This window comes from Leptodactylus fuscus, chromosome 5, assembly GCF_031893055.1.
Source record: "Leptodactylus fuscus isolate aLepFus1 chromosome 5, aLepFus1.hap2, whole genome shotgun sequence".
NCBI lineage: Eukaryota > Metazoa > Chordata > Amphibia > Anura > Leptodactylidae > Leptodactylus > Leptodactylus fuscus.
Window position 1 is genome coordinate 14,150,130 of NC_134269.1, and position 17,182 is coordinate 14,167,311.

The 17,182-nt window shown below is 47.8% G+C and overlaps 1 protein-coding gene across 1 annotated transcript; it reads right to left on the reverse strand.

Moving 5' to 3' along the window:
- Window positions 1-3,156: 3,156 nt before the first annotated feature.
- LOC142204706 (transmembrane protein 272-like) lies at window positions 3,157-7,784 on the reverse strand. The gene is made up of 4 exons (XM_075276015.1): window positions 7,697-7,784; window positions 7,302-7,352; window positions 5,457-5,654; window positions 3,157-3,362 (listed from the first exon to the last, which is right to left on the reverse strand). Exons 1-4 carry the CDS (start codon window positions 7,773-7,775, stop codon window positions 3,157-3,159), a joined length of 534 nt encoding a protein of 177 aa, XP_075132116.1. The 5' UTR covers window positions 7,776-7,784.
- Between the last annotated feature and the right edge of the window lie 9,398 nt (window positions 7,785-17,182).

The window sequence follows — 17,182 nt, forward strand, 5'->3', positions numbered from 1 at the left end:
TAGTGGCCCCTGCACACAGTATTATCCCCCATAGTGGCCCCTGCACACAGTATTATGTCCCATAGTGGCCCCTGCACACAGTATTATGTCCCATAGTGGCCCCTACACACAGTATTATGCCCCATAGTGGCCCCTGCACACAGTATTATGTCCCATAGTGGCCCCTACACACAGTATTATGTCCCATAGTGGCCCCTACACACAGTATTATGCCCCATAGTGGCCCCTGCACACAGTATTATGTCCCATAGTGGCCCCTGCACACAGTATTATGCCTCATAGTGGCCCCTGCACACAGTATTATGTCCCATAGTGGCCCCTACACACAGTATTATGCCCCATAGTGGCCCCTGCACACAGTATTATGTCCCATAGTGGCCCCTGCACACAGTATTATGTCCCATAGTGGCCCCTACACACAGTATTATGCCCCATAGTGGCCCCTGCACACAGTATTATGTCCCATAGTGGCCCCTGCACACAGTATTATGTCCCATAGTGGCCCCTGCACACAGTATTATGTGCCATAGTGGCCCTTGCACACAGTATTATGTCCCATAGTGGCCCCTGCACACAGTATTATGTCCCATAGTGGCCCCTGCACACAGTATTATGTCCCATAGTGGCCCTTGCACACAGTATTATGTCCCTTAGTGGCCCCTGCACACAGTATTATACCCCATAGTGGCCCCTGGACACAGTATTATGTCCCATAGTGGCCCCTGCATACAGTATTATGTCCCTTAGTGGCCCCTGCACACAGTATTATACCCCATAGTGGCCCCTGCACACAGTATTATCCCCCATAGTGGCCCCTGCACACAGAATAATGTCCCATAGTGGCCCCTACACACAGTATTATGTCCCATAGTGGCCCCTGCACACAGTATTATGTCCCATAGTGGCCCCTACACACAGTATTATGCCCCATAGTGGCCCCTGCACACAGTATTATGTCCCATAGTGGCCCCTACACACAGTATTATGTCCCATAGTGGCCCCTACACACAGTATTATGCCCCATAGTGGCCCCTGCACACAGTATTATGTCCCATAGTGGCCCCTGCACACAGTATTATGCCCCATAGTGGCCCCTGCACACAGTATTATGCCCCATAGTGGCCCCTGCACACAGTATTATCCCCCATAGTGGCCCCTGCACACAGTATTATGCCCCTTAGTGGCCCCTGCACACAGTATTATGCCCCTTAGTGGCCCCTGCACACAGTATTATGTTCCATAGTGGCCCTTGCACACAGTATTATCCCCCATAGTGGCCCCTGCACACAGTATTATGTCCCATAGTGGCCCCTGCATACAGTATTATGTCCCTTAGTGGCCCCTGCACACAGTATTATACCCCATAGTGGCCCCTGCACACAGTATTATGTCCCATAGTGGCCCCTGCATACAGTATTATGTCCCTTAGTGGCCCCTGCATACAGTATTATACCCCATAGTGGCCCCTGCACACAGTATTATGTCCCATAGTGGCCCCTGCACACAGTATTATGTCCCATAGTGGCCCCTACACACAGTATTATGCCCCATAGTGGCCCCTGCACACAGTATTATGTCCCATAGTGGCCCCTACACACAGTATTATGCCCCATAGTGGCCCCTGCACACAGTATTATGCCCCATAGTGGCCCCTGCACACAGTATTATGTCCCATAGTGGCCCCTGCACACAGTATTATGCCCCATAGTGGCCCCTGCACACAGTATTATACCCCATAGTGGCTCCTGCACACACTATTATCCCCATAGTGGCCCCTGCACACAGTATTATCCCCCATAGTGGCCCCTGCACACAGTATTATGTCCCATAGTGGCCCCTGCACACAGTATTATCCCCCATAGTGGCCCCTGCACACAGTATTATGTCCCATAGTGGCCCCTGCACACAGTATTATGTCCCATAGTGGCCCCTGCACACAGTATTATCCCCCATAGTGGCCCCTGCACACAGTATTATCCCCCATAGTGGCCCCTGCATACAGTATAATGTCCCATAATACCCCCCTACACACAATACAGTGCTCCCCAAAGAGGGAAGTCCTGTCACAGAAACAATAAAGCTCTCACCTCTCCCATGTAGGTATCTGCAGGGTCTGCGCAGCAGGCGTGTGGTCTCTATATCACATCCGCCTTCCCCAGGGTGAGTGGTGGAGCTGATGTTTCGCTGGCGTTGTATCCCACTACATCTGCACTCTCAGGATGTGCTTGAATTAAATTTAGAAGTTGCTGCCTGGGGCGGCGGGATGGCACCTGACATTCTCAGGCTCTGTTCACACAGGGTTTTTTGCAGAAAACGCCTCATGTTCATTTCATTGGGAGTCAGTAGCAAATTTTTTCCTCTAGTTGATTTTCTGAGCTAGAGGGGAATAAAGCGACATGGACGATCTACAGGCGGATTCTGCCTTGGAAAACCCATTGGAATAAATTTGCAAAAACCACCAGCATGTTTTTAAAGGGACGTTTCGGAGTCCATACAGTGTGCTGGAGCAAAAAAAAAACAAGGCAAAAAAACATATTTTTTTTTACATTTTCATGTAATCAGTTTATTTGAAGCATTACGTATAGAGTACATGTAAGGGGCAGCAGGGGGCGCTCTGTTCTGGCTATTGTCTTCTATTTGCAGTTTCTTGCACTTTCTTCCTACATAAAGTCTTGTGTTTGTTACTGGTTTTGGGGAGATTTGGAGTCCATGACGGGGCAGAGAGGAGACCCCGGAGAACTGGACTTGTCATTGACCACTAGGGGGCAGTACATCACACAAAGGTAAATCCTATCGAATGTCCCATTGATAATGTAGGATGAAATCTTACTGAGTCATGGAATTGAGCAGGAAATCTCTTGACATGACACATTTCCTGTAAGAAGGCTTTCTGTGCCCCTATGACAACACTTCCTGCTGCAGGGCTGTAGCCGCTCAGTGTTATCATAGGGACGCTCCATAACAACCAATAGAATCTCTTATTACAGTTTATTGGATTCAGATCATTTGCTATGAGGCTCAATGTCCCTATGATAACACTTAAGGGCCAGGTGCCTCTGTTCTCATGGGTGCATGAAGGGCAGTAAAGGGGTAGTCAGAGATTTCAGGGACCCCTTAGAGGAGCTGACCATAACAGGAGATAGTTGTCATGGGGGTTTAGCTGAGGCGACCCCCTATAATCGACTTTTTTAGGATTAGGAGGCAGAGCAGTAAGCAGAGGTAGGTGGAGAGCAGGACTAAGAAGCAGAGGTGGCAGAGGGTGATCATCCAGAAGGCGTACAGGTACAGCACCCGCTGGCATCGAGAAGGGCTCCGCGGATCATTCCAGGGTTCATTGTATAAAGAATATACCCAAACATTTCCTGCAGAAGATAGAAAGGTGAACATGAGGCTAGTGTACTGTAACCCCCTGCTATCCTCCATATACTGCCTGCACTACCTACTGTAACCCCCTGCTATCCTCCATATACTGCCTGCACTACCTACTGTAACCCCCGCTATCCTCCATATACTGCCTGCACTACCTACTGTAACCCCCGCTATCCTCCATATACTGCCTGCACTACCTACTGTAACCCCCGCTATCCTCCATATACTGCCTGCACTACCTACTGTAACCCCCGCTATCCTCCATATACTGCCTGCACTACCTACTGTAACCCCCGCTATCCTCCATATACAGTGTTGCCAAAAATATTGGCACCCCTGCAATTCTGTCAGATAATACTCATGGTTCTTCCAGAAAATTATTGCAATCACAAATTCTTTGGTATTATCTTCATTTAATTTGTCTTCAATGGAAAACCACAAAAAGAATTGTCAAAAAGGCAAATTGGATATAATTCCACACCAAACATAAAAAAGGGGGTGGACAAAAGTATTGGCACTGTTGTTGCATGTGATGCTTCTCTAATTTGTGTAATTAACAGCACCTGTTACTTACCTGAGGCACCTAACAGGTGGTGGCAATAACTAAATCACACTTGCAGCCAGTTGAAATGGATTAAAGTTGACTCCACCTCTGCCCTGTGTCCTTGTGTGACCACATTGAGCATGGAGAAAAGAAAGAAGACCAAAGAACTGTCTGAGGACTAGAGAAGCAAAATTGTGTGGAAGCATGAGCAATCTCAAGGCTACAAGTCCATCTCCAAAGACCTGAATGTTCCTGTGTCTACCGTGTGCAGTGTCATCAAGAAGTGTAAAGCCCATGGCCCTGTGGCTAACCTCCCTAGATGTGGACGCAAAAGAAACATGGACGAGAGATTTCAACGCAAGATTGTGCGGATGGCGGATAAAGAACCTCGACTAACGTCCAAACAAGTCCAAGCTGCCCTGCAGTCCAAGGGTACAACAGTGTCACCCCGTACTATCCAGCGTCAGCGTCTGAATGAGAAGGGACTGTATGGTAGGAGACCCAGGAAGACCCCACTTCTTACCCAGAGACATAAAAAAGCCAGGCTGGAGTTTGCCAAAACTTACCTGAGAAAGCCAAAGCCGTTCTGGAAGAATGTTCTCTGGTCAGAGGAGACAAAAGTAGGAAAAGGCCTCAACATAGAGTTTACAGGAAAAAAAGAGAGGCCTTCAAAGAAAAGAAGACGCCCCCTACAGTCAGACATGGCGGAGGTCCCTGATGGTTTGGGGTTGCTTTGCTGCCTCTGGCACTGGACTGCTTGACCGTGTGCATGGCATTATGAAGTCTGAAGACGACCAACACATTGTGCAGCATAATGTAGGGCCCAGTGTGAGAAAGCTGGGTCTCCCTCAGAGGTCAGGGGTCTTCCAGCAGGACAAGGACCCAAAACACACTTCAGGTCAGCACTAGAAAATGGTGGTGAGAGAAAGCCCTGGAGACTTGTAAAGTGGCAGCAATGAGTCCAGCCCTGAATCCCATAGAACACCTGTGGGGGAGGGGGAGAGATCTCTTGGTGGCAGTTTGGAGAAGGCCCCCTTCACATCTCAGGGGGGACCGCGAGCAGTTTGCCAAAGAAGAATGGTCTAAGATTCCAGCAGAGCCTTGTAAGAAACTCATTGCTGGTTAGCGGAAGCGGTTGTGCGCAGTTATTGTGTCTAAAGGTTGTGCTACCAAGTATTAGGCTGAGGGCGCCAATACTTCTGTCTGCACCAGTTCTGGAGTTTTGTGTAAAATGATCAATGATGTAACTTTTTTTTCCATTCTCTTTTGTGTTTTTTCATTGCAAGCAAAATAAATGAAGATATTACCAGTTTGTGCTTGTAATCATTATCTGGAAGACAACGAGGATTATCTGACAGAATTGCAGGGGGGCCAATACCTTTGGCCAACATTGTACTGCCTGCACTACCTACTGTAACCCCCTGCTATCCTCCAGGCCCCAGGCACCCCCCATGTCTTTGGTCCTCTTCTGTGAGGTCACGGTCCCAGGTGAAACCGCCTGTGGTTGGGTCTTCGCCATCACGTTCCCCACTTGGATACTCACCTACTATAAAGAAGGCGAAGAGGAATAAGATCATTAAGCCCTGGGCACAGAGATTGGCCAGATTGATAGTTGTGACCCGATCACTGTCTATACACGGCAGGCAGGTCATGAAGAGGTACAAGAGTGACGCCCCCCCGGAAACGATGAGATAGTAGGGGATGAGGGGCTGTCCAGGGCAGTCATTGAAGTAGATCACTCCTGGGGTGGAGAAAGATAGAAGAAGACAATCTCAGTGTAGTTTATAGTTCGGTATAAGATATATACAGTATATATATAATTGTGTGCTCCTCTCGTACTGTATAGTCACCTCCAGAGCTGCGCTCTAGTTGTTTTTGTATCCCCATTACCTATAAGGACAAGTTGTGTCTCCCCTGAAGCTGAAGGCCTGTCCTGTTTTCACACTGTCACGTTGGCCATACTGAAGTATTTGTGCGCACTCTGCCCATGAGTAGAGCATCGATTTGTGACATCATGAGTTTTCCAAAAATTTTAGGGGTTTGCCACCCACAAATTACTTTTACATTCTGGGCTCTAACGGTCCTCTTTGGTCCTTGTCTGGCCTCTTTCGGTGTCCTGGATGACGTCACAGGACCCCAGCCCATGATTCTGACTGGGCCGAGAGCCGGAGGACGAACCTATGTATCAGTTATATGGTATGTTGGGGTCTGGTCACACACTCCCTTTAAGGACAAGGAATGGGCAAAGGGGAAGCGGGAGATAGTAAGGGGGTGCACACCATGAGGACCATCCACTGGAGTCCATTTAAGTCTACAGCATGCGTACATAACAGGATATCTCTACATCAAGTAACCAGACTGAAGAAGCTACAAGGAGTGTCTCCTTGTCTAGAGGACCTGTCCCTCTCTGGAGGACCTGTCTTTCTGTGGAGGACCTGTCCCTGTTTGGAGCATCTCTCCTTCGCTGGAGGACCTGTCCCTGTCTGGAGGACCTGTTCCTGTCTGGATGACCTGTCCTTCTCTGAAGCACCTATCCCTGTTTGGAGGACCTGTCCCTGTTTGGAGGGCCTGTCCCTGTCTGGAAGACCTGTCCCTCTCTGGAAGACCTGTCCCTCTCTGGATGACCTTTCCCTCTCTGGAGGACCTGTGCTTCTCTAGAGGACCTGTCCCTGTCTGGAGGACCTGTCCCTCTCTAGAGGATCTGTCCCTGTCTGGATGACCTGTCCTTCTCTGAAGGACCTATCCCTGCCTGGATGACCTGTCCTTCTCTGGAGGACCTGTCCCTGTCTGAAGGACCTGTCCCTCTCTAGAGGATCTGTCCCTGTCTGGATGACCTGTTCCTGTCTGGATGACCTGTCCCTCTCTGAAGGACCTATCCCTGCCTGGAGGACCTGTCCTTCTCTGGAGGACCTGTCCCTGTCTGGATGACCTGTTCCTGTCTGGATGACCTGTTCCTGTCTGGATGACCTGTCCCTCTCTGAAGGACCTATCCCTGCCTGGAGGACCTGTCCTTCTCTGGAGGACCTGTCCCTGTCTGGAAGACCTGTCCTTGTCTGGATGACCTGTCCCTCTGAAGGACCTGTCCCTGCCTGGATGACCTGTCCTTCTCTGGAGGACCTGTCCCTGTCTGGACGACCTGTCCCTGTTCTGCATTATACAGATAACCTATTGACTTCAGTTAGTATAATGTAATACTTAATTTCACCTGCAGGAGACGTGAACACTTGTTGCCAGGTTTCCCTACAGACTTTGCAGCGACTACAAAGAGTGTCAGTCAATAATTATCTGCAAGTACCGAGAAGAACTGATGGAAGGCAAAGGGCAAAGGTCACACCAAATATTGATGGGATTTACGTGCTGAAGAACAGAAGACAAGTGGGCAACTCACCGATTACAATACTGGAAATATTTATCCCGACCAAGATACACTTCAGAGCAACTGTAAGAAGAAGAAACCGAGGTCACTCTCGAGAACCTGCGAGCTAAAGCCAAGATTTTCACACTTAATGGGACCAGACGTCATCATGTGACCCTAACTATGGAAGTGGAATGTGATGACAGACTCCCTTTAACTGGGCTCTTCACTAGTGCCCTCCTGGACCTTACCTCAATTTTTGAGACCACCCGCTCTGCCTATACCATAGATTTGGATATCTATATCACTGGTGCCTTTTAATATCCCCTCCCGAGAAGACCGAAGCTTTATATCTGACCACAAGGGCACCTCTCCTGCGTGGGGCCTGATGGCCGGCTTTACTCTATTGAAGGATCACGTGCACTTACTTGAAACAGTCTTTGGTAAGAACGACTCCTGGACGACGCTCAGCAGTGGGTTGCGGGGGTTGTCATCACCGTCCTCCATGTCAACGGCTGTAGAACGTCTTCAAGGACTTCTTTACACGGAGAGAACCTACAGGACGTAATGATGGGACATGTCTCCAAAGTTGCAATTCTGGGGTCTGCAGCGGGTTTTTACCATGTTTTGTCCAATTTATTTGACCCTCTATCCTCATAAGTTTAGCAGATTCCTCCCCGTTCCATGATGGTGCCTCCGTTAAGTCCACATGGTTATTCATGGTTTTCCACCATATAGATGTAAGTACCCCTAGAGGTTTTTTGTAGCCCCTTCGCACCCACTAACCTACAAACTAGTCTTGACTAGAGATGAGCGAACAGTAAAATATTCAATATTCGTTTAGAATAGCCGCTCAATATTCGACTATTCGAACAAATATCGAACCCCATTATAGTCTATGGGGAAAAAATGCTAGTTTCAGGGGATCCCACTTTTCGACTCAGGAGAGTCACCCCAGGAAATAATGACAACACCCTGGAATGCAACTGGGACAGCAGGGGAAGCATGTCTGGGGGCATCTAACAAGCCCAAATCACTGTATTACAGTCCTATGAAAAAGTTTGGGCACCCCTATTAATCTTAATCATTTTTAGTTCTAAATATTTTGGTATTTGCAGCAGCCATTTCAGTTTGATATATCTAATAACTGATGGACACAGTAATATTTCAGGATTGAAATGAGGTTTATTGTACTAACAGAAAATGTGCAATATGCATTAAACCAAAATTTGACCGGTGCAAAAGTATGGGCACCTCAACAGAAAAGTGACATTAATATTTAGTAGATCCTCCTTTTGCAAAGATAACAGCCTCTAGTCGCTTCCTGTAGCTTTTAATCAGTTCCTGGATAAAGGTATTTTGGACAAACAATTCAAGTTCAGTTAAGTTACATGGTCGCCGAGCATGGACAGCCCGCTTCAAATCATCCCACAGATGTTCAATGATATTCAGGTCTGGGGACTGGGATGGCCATTCCAGAACATTGTAATTGTTCCTCTGCATGAATGCCTGAGTTGATTTGGAGCAGTGTTTTGGATCATTGTCTTGCTGAAATATCCATCCCCGGCGTAACTTCAACTTCGTCACTGATTCTTGAACATTATTCTCAAGAATCTGCTGATACTGAGTGGAATCCATGCGACCCTCAACTTTAACAAGATTCCCGGTGCCGGCATTGGCCACACAGCCCCAAAGCATGATGGAACCTCCACCAAATTTTACAGTGGGTAGCATGTGTTTTTCTTGGAATGCTGTTTCTTTTTGGACGCCATGCATAACGCCTTTTTTTATAACCAAACAACTCAATTTTTGTTTCCAAAATGAAGCTGCCTTGTCCAAATGTGCTTTTTCATACCTCAGGCAACTCTATTTGTGGCGTACGTGCAGAAACGGCTTCTTTCTCATCACTCTCCCATACAGCTTCTCCTTGTGCAAAGTGCGCTGTATAGTTGACCGATGCACAGTGACACCATCTGCAGCAAGATGATGCTGCAGCTCTTTGGAGGTGGTCTGTGGATTGTCCTTGACTGTTCTCACCATTCTTCTTCTCTGCCTTTCTGATATTTTTCTTGGCCTGCCACTTCTGGGCTTAACAAGAACTGTCCCTGTGCTCTTCCATTTCCTTACTATGTTCCTCACAGTGGAAACTGACAGGTTAAATCTCTGAGACAACGTTTTGTATCCTTCCCCTGAACAACTATGTTGAACAATCTTTGTTTTCAGATCATTTGAGAGCGGGCTGTCCATGCTCGGCGACCATCAAACTTAACTGAACTTGAATTGTTTTGTAGAAAGAAATGGTCCAAAATCCCTTCATCCAGGATCCAGGAACTGATTAAAAGCTACAGGAAGTGACTAGAGGCTGTTATCTTTGCAAAAGGAGGATGTACTAAATATTAATGTCACTTTTCTGTTGAGGTGCCCATATTTTTGCACCGGTCAAATTTTGGTTTAATGCATATTGCGCATTTTCTGTTAGTACAATAAACCTCATTTCAATCCTGAAATATTACTGTGTCCATCAGTTATTAGATATATCAAACTGAAATGGCTGTTGCAAACACCAAAATATTTAGAACTAAAAATGATTAAGATTAATAGGGGTGCCCAAACTTTTTCATAGGACTGTATGTCGGGATCTCTGTCAGCTTGCGATATGCGAGAACTGACTTTTTCCCATAGGAATGCATTGACTAGCGTTGATTGGCCGAATGCCATACAGAGTACAGCATTCGGCCAATCACCGCTGGTTCTGCCAGAGGCTCGTCTGTGAGGAGGCGGAGTCTAAGATCGGACTAGAATGGAGACTGCTGTGGACCGATCTTAGACTCCGCCTCCTCCAGCAGAACCAGCGTTGATTGGCCGAATGCTGTACTCTGTATGGCATTCGGCCAATCAACGCTGGTCAATGCATCGGTCCACAGCAGTCTCCATTCTGGCCCGATCTAAGACTCCGCCTCCTCACAGACGAGCCTCCGGCAGAACCAGCGTTGATTGGCCGAATGCTGTACTCTGTATGGCATTCAGCCAATCAACGCTGGTCAATGCATTCCTATGGGAAAAAGTCAGCTCGCGCATATCACAAGCTGACAGGGATCCCGACCAGATAGAGCCCCAAAGACCTGGGTGAGTAACATTCCCACCTAAATAAAGGTATTCCCTAGCTAACCCTGCCTGTACATCTGTTCCTGTCTCACAGTCACATAGTTCACAGTCTCATATGAACCGGATATTAAATCCACCATTCGTATAAATTGGAGGTCACCTGATTTCGTCCGGCAATTCCTTTTTCCGATTTTTTTTCCCAGTGCCTCCGTTGTCGTAGTTCCTGTCACACCTCCCCTGCACAGTTATTGGTGCAAAAAAAGCGCCAGGGAAGGTGGGAGGGGATACGAATTTTTAGTGCGTTTGCCTCGTGGTATTCGATTGGAATCAAATACCTCAAACACCCTGATATTCCATCGAGCAGTGTTCTCTCATCTCTAGCCTTGACCGTTAATGTAGTAATAGATCGTGTTACTTGTTATCGGAGATATCTGGACTAGAGACAGTGCCCATGTGACACCCGCCCACAAGGTGCTGAGAAGACCCAGTGATCCTGGGGTACGTATATAATACAGGATAAGAAGCATGGATGCTCACCGGACTCAGAGGACACATGGGCCGAGGCGGACACTGGATCTAGCTGTGTGTAACTGAAGCAGAAAGTTAGAAACCACAAGATCCATCATCTGATATGTACTTCCTCTATACAAGTGTGTGACGGGGCAGGAAGGACAGAGATAGTGTGAGATACACAGCACTACTCCCCCCATCATCATCCTACTGCCATCCCCAGCCGCAGTGCTCTCATGTGTTATACATCTGCCGTGTATCTAAGCCCGGTCGTGTTCTACCGCTTCCTGACCTAGTGTATCGGAGCCTGTCGTGTGATACTACCTGATAAATAAATGTATCCGCACAGTATTAGTGTCCTTATACTAAGTCATAGTGCCCCTATAGTATCCCGTACAGTAATCCGACCCCATATGGAGAGAGTGCCCCATGAAGTAATAGCTCCCCCACATGGCAATAGTTGGAATGTTTCTGCCATTCGGACCCAGCACCTAAATTCACTCCAACTTCAACCACAGCTCCCCCTCTGCTGGGTGTTACTATCAGTCCTTTCTTGGGTATGATGTTGTCCACTTTGTTGTATCTGTATTCACTTTGGAGTCCCTCTCTCTTTCCCTGCTGCGTCCTCCCCTTTTCTCACCTGATTGTTCTTTGATTCTGCTCCTGATTCTATCTGCTTGTATCCACACCCCTATTCACACCTGATACAAAGGTTTGCCAGTTTGTATACGCACATAGGTCATTGAGACCTCAAAGTCTGACTCAAGGTGTGCAGACCAGAATATGACCAGAACTGGACCACAAGGGAACAAAAACCTACTGAAACAAAACCTATCTATTGTCTAACAGAGACTGCTGCCTTCACTGACCACTTCACCACCTGGCTAATGCACTTTCTATCCAGACACCCCCATTATCATCATGGGCGATTTCAACATCCCCACTAACACAGACCACCCCCCACTTCCAGCCTCCTGTCCCCACTGCCTCCTTTGATCTCTCCCAATGGTCCTCCTCGTCCACCCACATAAAGGGGCACACCAGTGGCATAACTAGGAATGGCGGGGCCCCTTGGTGAACTTTTGACATGGGGCCCCCTCCAAGAGGGGTACATGGGCGTGCAGGGGTGTTTGTGAATAAGAGGGTGACGTGGGGTGCAGGGTGTGTATAAGCAAGAGGAGAAATGGGGGTGCAAGTTGTGTGCGAGCAAGAGGGTGATCTGGAGGGGGGAACTCCCCACTCTTGCTCACCCACAGCCTGCACCCCCATTCCCCCTTGTTTTTCACCCACAGCCTGCGCCCCCAGGTCACTCTCTTTCCTCACACACCGCCTGCACGCCCAGGTCACCCTCTTTGCTCACACACAGCCTGCACGCCCATATACCCCTCTTGCTCACACACAGCCTGCGCCCCCAGGTCACCCTCTTTCCTCACACACAGCCTGCGCCCCCAGGTCACCCTCTTTCCTCACACACAGCCTGCGCCCCCAGGTCACCCTCTTTCCTCACACACAGCCTGCACGCCCATATACCCCTCTTGCTCACACACAGCCTGCGCCCCCAGGTCACCCTCTTTCCTCACACACAGCCTGCACGCCCATGTACCCCTCTTGCTCACACACAGCCTGCGCCCCCAGGTCACCCTCTTTCCTCACACAAAGCCTGCACGCCCATGTACCCCTCTTGCTCACACACAGCCTGCGCCCCCAGGTCACCCTCTTTCCTCACACACAGCCTGCACGCCCATGTACCCCTCTTGCTCACACACAGCCTGCGCCCCCAGGTCACCCTCTTTCCTCACACACAGCCTGCACGCCCATGTACCCCTCTTGCTCACACACAGCCTACACCCCCATTCCCCATCTTTGCTCACATAGGGCAGAATGGGGGGTGCAGAATGTGAGTAGTAGGGGTACATAGGTGTGCAGGCTGTATGTGAGAAAGGAAGGAATGGGGGTGCAGACTTTCTCACCCACAGCCTGCACCCCCATGTACCCCTCTTCCTCACAGCCTATAACCCATTCCCCCCATTGTACACTGACCTGTACAATCCGGGTAGCTCCGCCCACAAAAGTCACTGAGTCTATGTTAGTAGATTAAGGGACCTTTGATGACGTCATGTCTAAGGTCCTTCAATCTACTAGTATAGATGCCGGCACAGGGCCTGGGGACAGCGGGCAGGAGATAGAAGTTTCTCCTGCCTGCTGTCACTCTGCAAGTGCTGGGAGGCAGCTGGGGCCCGGACAGCAGGCGGCCCCTGCTTCGGTGCAGTAGTGAAGGCAGCAATTGCTAGCTTTACTACTGTTAAAAGATGGACCATGGAGGAGGCAGCTCCTCTCCTTCTTCAGGCAGCCCCCGACTCTGCAGTACATAAGGCCCGTTACATGGTGGAGTTACACCAGCAGGTAACTGCCTATTTAAAAAAAAAAAATCTGCAGCGGTAGCGGCTGTCACCAGACCTAGTATCCCGGGCCCTGTGGCAGCCGCCTCCGCTGCTACGGCAGTAGTTACGCCCCTGGAGCACACGCTAAACCTCATATTCCCCCACCTATGCTCCATATGCAGCCTCTCTAACTCTCCATCCACGCTCTCTGACCACAACCTGCGACATTCTCTGCCCTCTCCTCTTTAACCACATTGACATCCGCACGCTCTAAGACTCTCTCCTACCACTCGCTGACATCTCCTCACTCCAGAACGCAGAAGCCGCTGCTGCCTTTTATAACACCACCATTACTTCAGCCATTACAGATTTCGCACTGGGGACTTCAAGTTACACCTCTGTCCAATATGATATATAAGATGTAATATATGTACACAGTGACTGCACCAGCAGAATAGTGAGCGCAGCTCTGGAGTATAATACAGGAATGTAATGTATGTACACAGTGACTGTACCAGCAGAATAGTGAGCGCAGCTCTGGAGTATAATACAGGATAAGTAATGTAATGTATGTACACAGTGACTGCACCAGCTGAATAGTGAGCGCAGTATGGAGAATAATACAGGATAAGTAATGTAATGTATGTACACAGTGACTGCACCAGCAGAATAGTGAGCGCAGTATGGAGAATAATACAGGATAAGCAATGTAATATATGTACACAGTGACTGCACCAGCAGAATAGTGAGCGCAGCTCTGGAGTATAATACAGGATAAGTAATGTAATGTATATACACAGTGACTGTACCAGCAGAATAGTGAGCGCAGCTCTGCAGTATAATACAGGATAAGTAATGTAATGTATGTACACAATGACTGTACCAGCAGAATAGTGAGCGCAGCTCTGGAGTATAATACAGGGTAAGTAATATAATGTATGTATGTACACAGTGACTGTACCAGCAGAATAGTGAGCGCAGCTCTGGAGTATAATACAGGATAAGTAATGTAATGTAATCAAATCAAATCAAAATCAAATCAAAAAAATGCTTTATTGGCACGTCCGAATAGGTATTTGGCATTGCCAAAGCTAGTAAAGTGGGTGGGTGGGTGGGGAGTTGGGTTGGGTGGGTGGTGGGTATGGGGGGGGGGGGGGTTCGGTTATAACAGTCCATGGAGTCTCATCTTCCTCTTCGTTGGTGGCTGCTATATGGGGAGGTGGGGGTGGGGGTGGGTGGGGCGGGTGTTTTAGGATAAATATAACAGTCCATGGAGTCTCATCTTCCTCTTGTTTGGTGACAGCTGGACACGTATTGGGCAGCGATCTCCACAGTGGCCTCTTCTTCTCCCAGTAGGATGTAGAGTTTCCTCTTCTCGTCTGCAGATATGAAGTCTGGGATGTGGGCAGAGAGTCTTTGGTAGTAGACGGCCCTCATAGCTGAGTATTTGGTGCAGTGTAGCAGGAAGTGGGTCTCGTCTTCTAGGGCCCCCTGGTCACAGTGCTGGCACAGTCTCTTCTCCTGTGGCTTGTACGTCTGTCTGTATCGCCCCGTCTCTATCTCTAGGTTGTGGGCGCTCAGTCTGTATCGGCTCAGGGTCTGTCTGTGCTTGGGGTGGCGTATTCTCTCCAGGTAGGTGGCCATGGTGTAGTCCCTTTGTAGGGATTGGTACACGGTGAGTTTCTTGGAGTTATTTATTTCGTTTCTCCATTCTTCAATGTACCGCTCTCTGTTTGCCTCTGTGGTTGCCTTTATTTCGGCCTTGGTTATCATCTCTTGGTGTTTTTGGTTTGGTGGTTGGCTGCTGTTTGGTTGGTGAGTGTCTGGTTTGCTCAGGTGGCTTAGCCAGGCTTGGTGGTGGTAGGAGTCGCTCCCCTGGATGTGTGCCTGGAAAGCTAGCGCCCTCTTCTGTATGGTGAGCCATAGGGGGAGTCTGCCTAGCTCTGCCCTGCAGGCTATGTTGGTGGTGTTGCGATGGACATGTAGCAGGTATTTGCAGAACTCCAGGTGGAAGTTCTCTGTTGGGCTGGAATCCCACCTTGACTGGTCTGGTCGCTGTAATGTATGTACACAGTGACTGCACGAGCAGAATAGTGAGCGCAGCTCTGGAGTATAATACAGGATAAGTAATGTAATGTATGTACACAGTGACTGTACCAGCAGAATAGTGAGCGCAGCTCTGGAGTATAATACAGGATAAGTAATGTAATGTATGTACACAGTGACTGTACCAGCAGAATAGTGAGCGCAGCTCTGGAGTATAATACAGGATAAGTAATGTAATGTATGTACACAGTGACTGCACAGCAGAATAGTGAGCACAGCTCTGGAGTATAATACAGGATAAGTAATGTAATGTATGTACACAGTGACTGTACCAGCAGAATAGTGAGCGCAGCTCTGGAGTATAATACAGGATAAGTAATGTAATGTATGTACACAGTGACTGCACCAGCAGAATAGTGAGCGCAGCTTTGGAGTATAATACAGGATAAGTAATGTAATGTATATACACAGTGACTGTACCAGCAGAATAGTGAGCGCAGCTTTGGAGTATAATACAGGATAAGTAATGTAATGTATGTACACAGCGACTGCACCAGCAGAATAGTGAGTGCAGCTCTGGAGTATAATACAGGATAAGTAATGTAATGTATATACACAGTGACTGTACCAGCAGAATAGTGAGCGCAGCTTTGGAGTATAATACAGGATAAGTAATGTAATGTATGTACACAGCAACTGCACCAGCAGAATAGTGAGTGCAGCTCTGGAGTATAATACAGGATAAGTAATGTAATGTATGTACACAGTGACTGCACAGCAGAATAGTGAGCACAGCTCTGGAGTATAATACAGGATAAGTAATGTAATGTATGTACACAGTGACTGTACCAGCAGAATAGTGAGTGCAGCTCTGGAGTATACTACAGGATAAGTAATGTAATGTATGTACACAGTGACTGTACCAGCAGAATAGTGAGCGCAGCTCTGGAGTATAATACAGGATAAGTAATGTAATGTATGTACACAGTGACTGCACAGCAGAATAGTGAGCACAGCTCTGGAGTATAATACAGGATAAGTAATGTAATGTATGTACACAGTGACTGTACCAGCAGAATAGTGAGCGCAGCTCTGGGGTATAATACAGGATAAGTAATGTAATGTATGTACACAGTGACTGCACCAGCAGAATAGTGAGCGCAGCTCTGGAGTATAATACAGGATAAGTAATGTAATGTATATACACAGTGACTGTACCAGCAGAATAGTGAGCAGTATAATACAGGATAAGTAATGTAATGTATGTACACAATGACTGTACCAGCAGAATAGTGAGCGCAGCTCTGCAGTATAATACAGGATAAGTAATGTAATGTATGTACACAGTGACTGCACCAGCAGAATAGTGAGCGCAGCTCTGGAGTATAATACAGGATAAGTAATGTAATGTATGTACACAGTGACTGTACCAGCAGAATAGTGAGCGCAGCTCTGGAGTATAATACAGGATAAGTAATGTAATGTATGTACACAGTGACTGCACAGCAGAATAGTGAGAGCAGCTCTGGAGTATAATACAGGATCAGTAATGTAATGTATATACACAGTGACTGTACCAGCAGAATAGTGAGCGCAGCTTTGGAGTATAATACAGGATAAGTAATGTAATGTATGTACACAGTGACTGCACCAGCAGAATAGTGAGCGCAGCTCTGGAGTATAATACAGGATAAGTAATGTAATGTATGTACACAGTGACTGCACCAGCAGAATAGTGAGCGCAGGTCTGGAGTATAATACAGGATAAGTAATGTAATGTATGTACACAGTGACTGCACAGCAGAATAGTGAGCGCAGCTCTGGAGTATAATACAGGATAAGTAATGTAATGTATGTACACAGTGACTGTAC